Source organism: Artemia sp. Qi Xiang Cuo, chromosome 3 (genome assembly GCF_049724085.1).
Source record: "Artemia sp. Qi Xiang Cuo chromosome 3, ASM4972408v1, whole genome shotgun sequence".
NCBI classification, from domain to species: domain Eukaryota; kingdom Metazoa; phylum Arthropoda; class Branchiopoda; order Anostraca; family Artemiidae; genus Artemia; species Artemia sp. Qi Xiang Cuo.
In genome coordinates this window covers 20,659,162-20,665,161 of record NC_142796.1, presented here as the reverse complement: position 1 = coordinate 20,665,161, position 6,000 = coordinate 20,659,162, and the positions used below count along the sequence as shown (strand labels likewise).

At 34.8% G+C, this 6,000-nt stretch overlaps 1 protein-coding gene across 1 annotated transcript; it reads left to right on the top strand.

Moving 5' to 3' along the window:
* Nucleotides 1–1,701: 1,701 nt before the first annotated feature.
* On the top strand, nucleotides 1,702–5,501 carry LOC148953843 (blastula protease 10-like). Its single transcript, XM_089085928.1, has 2 exons — nucleotides 1,702–1,794; nucleotides 3,702–5,501. The coding sequence occupies exons 1-2, from the start codon at nucleotides 1,702–1,704 to the stop codon at nucleotides 5,499–5,501; spliced, it is 1,893 nt and encodes a 630-aa protein (XP_088942054.1).
* Nucleotides 5,502–6,000: the final 499 nt, after the last annotated feature.

Below are 6,000 nucleotides of genomic sequence, written 5' to 3'. Positions count from 1 at the left end.
TTTTTTTTGCCAAGTAATTACCTCTTAAACATAATATATATATATATATATATATATATATATATATATATATATATATATATATATATATATATATATATATATATATATATATATATATATATATATATATAAGACCATTTTTATAAGTTATTTGGAAGGAGATACTCACTCTCCATCACCCAGTGTAGATGTTAGTGCGGCAGTTTTTCTGTTGCACAATGCACACTTCTACAGTACCGCATATCTTTATACAAAATTTGGCACAATTCTTTGCTGCGTGGCACGCACCACGCGGTATACATCAGTTTTGAAATTGGAAAGTCCCCTAATTGTGTAATTGTTAAAAACCTTTTTTTGTTTGTGTATCTGATTTCATCTATTTGTATTTATTATTCTTGTTTATTAAGTAGATGCATCACTGGGTCATTTCATTATTTTAAGCACTGTGAGTGTAATTTTCAGTAAAGTTTTGTTGGGTGTAAAAAAAGATAACGAAAGACTATTTTTCATAAATTTGGGTAGTAAAATTATGCATATTATTTTTATTAAATTTATAAAATCTTTTTTCTATTTCTCACATTTATCTCCAGAAAACAAGAAGTAAAACTAAAGGTGGTTCTTCAGTACCCAGGATAAGCCTCCGTGTATCCATAGTCAGTCATATGGTTGCTGAATGTTTTCCTAAAGAAATTCAAAGGTTTATATAACTGGGATGCTGTTTGCTAGTTCCGGTGGTTAAGAAATCTACAAAGGAATTGGAATACCATGAAAGAACCTTCATTAATGGGCTACCAAGGAGAATACTTGCTAAATATTTTCTAGTATTGCCAGCAATGTTTCCTAGAAAATGCCGCAGTAAGGAAACAGAAGTCATTAGTATATTGTGAATACCTTTAGGTATAGGCATAGTATACCTCTAGGTCTCCAAACCATTTAGTTATAATTTTGCTGCAAGAGCAAGACTAAAGTAGCTTCTTCCGTTTGGACCCTTTTCTTAAAATTAGGACAGCAGTTTGCTTTTTTAGGAAAAGCTAAAGAATAAAAGTAAAGAATAAGGCTAGATTTTGCAGCCCCTACCGGTGGTACTGATCTTTATTTCATGGCCCTTCATTCAGGATACACGATGGGGGTTTGGGGGCCAGCCATCCTGTGCTTTCGCAAACCCTTCCTTTTCGTGTTCTCCAGATTTCTCCTGGAGCCCAGTTAGGGCTGGGTCAACTCCGCCTGAGCTTACAGAGTCACGCCATCGACCCTTGTCCCAAACCTAATAATCAGCGACAGCAGAACTTGAACCCCTTTCCTCACGAACACAGGAAATCAAGTCTAACGTGGAAAATAGTCGGCTAGGATGGTTACAACGTCCATTTTAAGTGCTGTTTTAAGCACTATTTTTAAGTGTGTAATAAATTATAAGCACCCATAATAAGCTCTATTTTTAGTGCTTAATAAATTTAAGGGTATTTATCATCCAAGATATGGGTTGCTGCTTTCGTTCTCAGAAAAGTCAATAAAGCGATGCACTATAGACAGCACAATATTCCCTCCATGAGTACATTGATAAATCTTTTTTAATTTTCTATCCACAGAATTATTTACATGCTACAACTTGAAAACTTAAATTTAATCCCTTAAAATTCAAAACTATCCACTTTGGTCATAAGAACCCCTTTTCAATCCTGTCATATTCCAAGTCCAAACATGAAATTACAAGTTTTTGAGAGTAGTAGCTATGAGAGGGACCTTGAAGTTACAATTGATGACAGGCTGAAATACCACAACAGCGAAGTACCGGTAGCAAAATCTAACTGAGTCAAAGGGCTAGTCAGGTCTACTATTAGCTCCAGAAAACCAGCAATAATTACAAAAAGGTTCTTCTAAACTGATCCATCTCTCCTTCTAGAATACAGCATGTATATTGCATTACCTCATTTTATGAGTGACTGTAATTTGCTCAAGGTTGTCCATTTTAGAGCCACCAAATTGCCAATGCACATAAGAATCCTTCCCTACGGAAATCGCTTTTAAATTCTCATACACTCCAATACCGCAATAGTGGAGAAACCAAAACGACTTAATTCCTGCCAAAAACTTTAGCGTCAAGAGCAAGGTATTGAGGAGGGGGAAAACCACTTTATATACGGAATAATTTCTGTTGGTTTTGAGTTTTAATGATGCTCCCTGCTTTCAGTTGCTAAACTTTTTTAAAAATATTTAATTCCATAGTAAAAATGACTTTATGATTGAAGAATTGTCCAACAGAATCATAAATTAGCGATTTGACTTACGATTTTTTAAACCTAAGGCTCCATTTACAGGAGCAGAATATACCACTTTTCAATGGAACTCCCCACTAATTTTTATGTATGAAGATTCTATGCTAAGAGCTTTTGATTCGTAACTTCCAAATCAATGAATTTTACATATTTAGAATCAGCATAAAAAAGTAGATGCTTTCATTTGTGAAGTTTCTTCTTTTTTTTTTGGGGGGGGGTATTTGCCTCCAATAATTTACAGAAGAAATGATTATATAGCCGATACCCCTTGACTCTCTAAATGGAGACCCCCGTTTGCCACCCCAATAAAAATACTGGAGCTACGCCTCTGGATGCTTTTGGTGGATCTACCGTTGGTAAAATGCCGGTTCTTAGAGTTTTAGCTATAATTAGCAAGGCTAATCCTCTTCTCGCCGTACCCGACCACGAAGGACTCAGCAACGGACAAAGACTATATGCAAAAAAAACTGGTAAGATCTGCAAAAAAAAAAAAAAAAAAAAAAAAAAAAAAAAAAAAAAAAACTTATGGCTATCAATGATTCGTAGATTGGATTTCAATACTGCAGAATTAGCCTATTTATTTATACCACATTTTCATTTCACAGTATGGACTATCAAATCAGACTGGCCAGTCATCAAGAGAAAAGCAAATTTTCATAATCTAGAATATTGTTTAAAATCTAAACTTACTTTTATGACCGATGGTCCAGTGCTAAATTGTCAAAATTTCAGATCGCCAAAAGAAATAACATTCCAGCAAAACTTTTAACTACAATATGAACTATAATTATGCTATCACTGTTTTTTATTCACAGAAAAAAAAAAGAAAATACAAAAATAAAAGTAAAATAACAATATTAAAAATAATTATGTAAAAAACGGAGTGATAAAATCTTGGTAATTATTCTACTCACTCAAAATGGAATAATAAATAACAAACAAAATGTCAGAAAGTCTCAGTGGACCAACTTACTCAGAAAAAAGAGTGTTAATTTTAAACCAAAACGATGATCGGATTGACAGATTTTCAGTCAAAATCAAATTTTGGTCATCCGACTTTCGATTTGACAATTCAGTTTTCCATTGAAAGGAGATGTAATGCAAAGCCGGATGATTTTATTGTAAATTACTAAGATAAAATTCGGCCCCCCTAAAATCTAGAAATTTTTCGCTTTCATTGCCCAGTGTCCTTGTGGTTTTAAGATGGCGCTAAAGACACCAAATACCCAAAAAGAAACTCAATTTGGAGACATGCTTTAAGGATCTTTTTAACAATTTGTATTTAATTTTCAATCTCCCCCCACCCTTATATCCCTGTTCAAGTTAATTTCATGCCTAGATTAAGGGTACTAGTTATTAACATTTAGTAAATGTACGGAAGGAATTATACGATGCATTAATTTACATATAGGTTTCAATTTATAGGTCTCAACTATACGTCAAACAGAGTCTTATACATCATTGAGTGTGGACAGTGGGTCTGTAATCTCTTCTGAAGGGAAAGTTGATTTGAGAGAAACCAATAAGTCAAACAAGCTTAAGAAAAATGAAGACTTTGAGATCCAAAATATATCCAGTGATGGTGATTCACGGTTTTTGCATCGATATTTAGAAACTATAAACGGTACCAGAGCTTCAAACGTGTCATATGAAAATGCGAATGCCAAATTCTACCGTGTAGTAGGAGACATTTTGTATACAAAAGAATCTTGGGAGATACTAAGGAAACTTGGTTTAAAAGACAGAGTGGCAATGATATCTAAACATTTTCATTGGCCCAAACAAAATAATGGTCTAGTTATAGTTCCTTATCAAATTGATCCGCGGGGCTTTAGTCATGTCGATACGTCTTTTATTTCAAGAGGCTTCAAACAATGGGAAGAAGATACTTGTATTCGTACTGTTCCATGGGCACCAGGAACGAGGCTGCCTTTTCTCGGAGAAGCAAGGCTCTTTATTATTAATCAACCTGGCTCATGCCACTCTTTCATTGGAAGAGTCCACCATGCGTGGCTGCAGGAGCTAAGCTTGGGCAATGGCTGTTGGACAGATACGCTGGCCGCTCACGAGCTTGGACATGCTCTTGGCTTGAGTCATGAGCATCAGCGAAGAGACAGAGATCGTAATCTAGTAGTTTTTAAAAGGAATTATCCAAGACAAAATGAAAAGGATTTTAAAAAAGATGTGTTATTCGATTATAGTGTTCCTTATAATTATTTATCTAACATGCATTACCAATGGTATGCATTTTCCCTGGATATCAAAAATAATTTACCTACAATGCTACCTCGTGACCCAAGTCTTCAGTACCTTTTGTCTGATTTGCATAGTGTAAGTCACTATGATAAGTTAGTAATTAATCGAGCCTATGGCTGCATTGAATCTTGGGAAAAGAAATGCCAAACAAAAAATAACTGCATAAATCACGGATACCTAGGACCAAACTGTTTTTGTATTTGCCCTTTTGGAACTTCAGGAACGAAATGTGAATACATGACTTCAGACGCACTACCAGCTTATCCACCGCCGTCATGCGGAGGGAGTGTTGAAACACCCGGATCCTATGCCTCAGCAAAAGATAGTAGAAATCTTATTTGTATTTGGTGGATTAAACCTCCTAAATGCCAAGTTGCTGTTGTTACCATCAAAGCATTTAGTTTAAAACATATTTTTCAGCAATGTAGATTTGAATTTTTCGGAATTAGATGTGTTTCGGAATTGTACGAATTAGATGAGCAGATGAAATGCGGGAACATGGTTAAGATAGGCTCTAAATTCGTTGGAAAGCCTGATTTAGTGGTAGACTTCCAGTCGAAAATGCGAAGAGCCCAACAAGGCTATATAGCATTTGATGTTTCATTTAAGCATGACCCTTCTTGTCTTCCCAAATCCTTTGCCAGTGGTTACTGCCCCTTTGTAAACAGTGCCGATGGCTCAATGATCATACGCTCACAATCTCTTGTTGAATGTCGCAACTGGTTTAAATTTCCCAGAGCAACTTATATACGAGCGGCCACCAGATACTTTGACGTACCTTCATCAGATCCATACTGTAACAATTCTTTTCTTCTAATAAGAGACTTATTTGGAGTACAGCAAAAGGAGTGCAATGTAGAATACTTTAATCATATTTTTGGTGGCCAAGAAGTTCATATAAACTACATAAACAGATTCAAAAGTAATGCCACAGGTTTTGAAATTGTTTTATACCCTATTTATTATTAAAAAAATATACCCTTTGTATGTACATGCACACAAAAATCCCTTTTTGTTCGTCATACATTTGTAAGGGGAGGGGAGCAATAAATTAGAATATAGATTCAAAAATATAAAATACGTATTTTTGTGTGTCGTGTAATTAAACCCTTCTCTTTAGTCGTTTGTTCTATATGATTAGACAAAAAAAACAAGTTTTTTCAACTGAAAGTAAGAAGCAACATTGAAACTTAAAACGAATAGAAATTATTATGCATACGAGGGGGTTCATCCTCTAGTCAGTACCTCGCTCTTTACGCTAAAATTCCAATTTTATTCGAATCACAAACCTGAATCATAAAGGCCGTTTAACTAGAACTGATATCTCTTTTGAAAGTATTAAAATAAACTTTAGCGTAAAGAGCGAAGTATTGACTAGGGGGCGAACCCCCTCATATACGTAATAATTTCTGTTAGTTATAAGTTTTAATGTTGCTGCTTACTTCCAGTTGATAAAACTTGTTTTTTT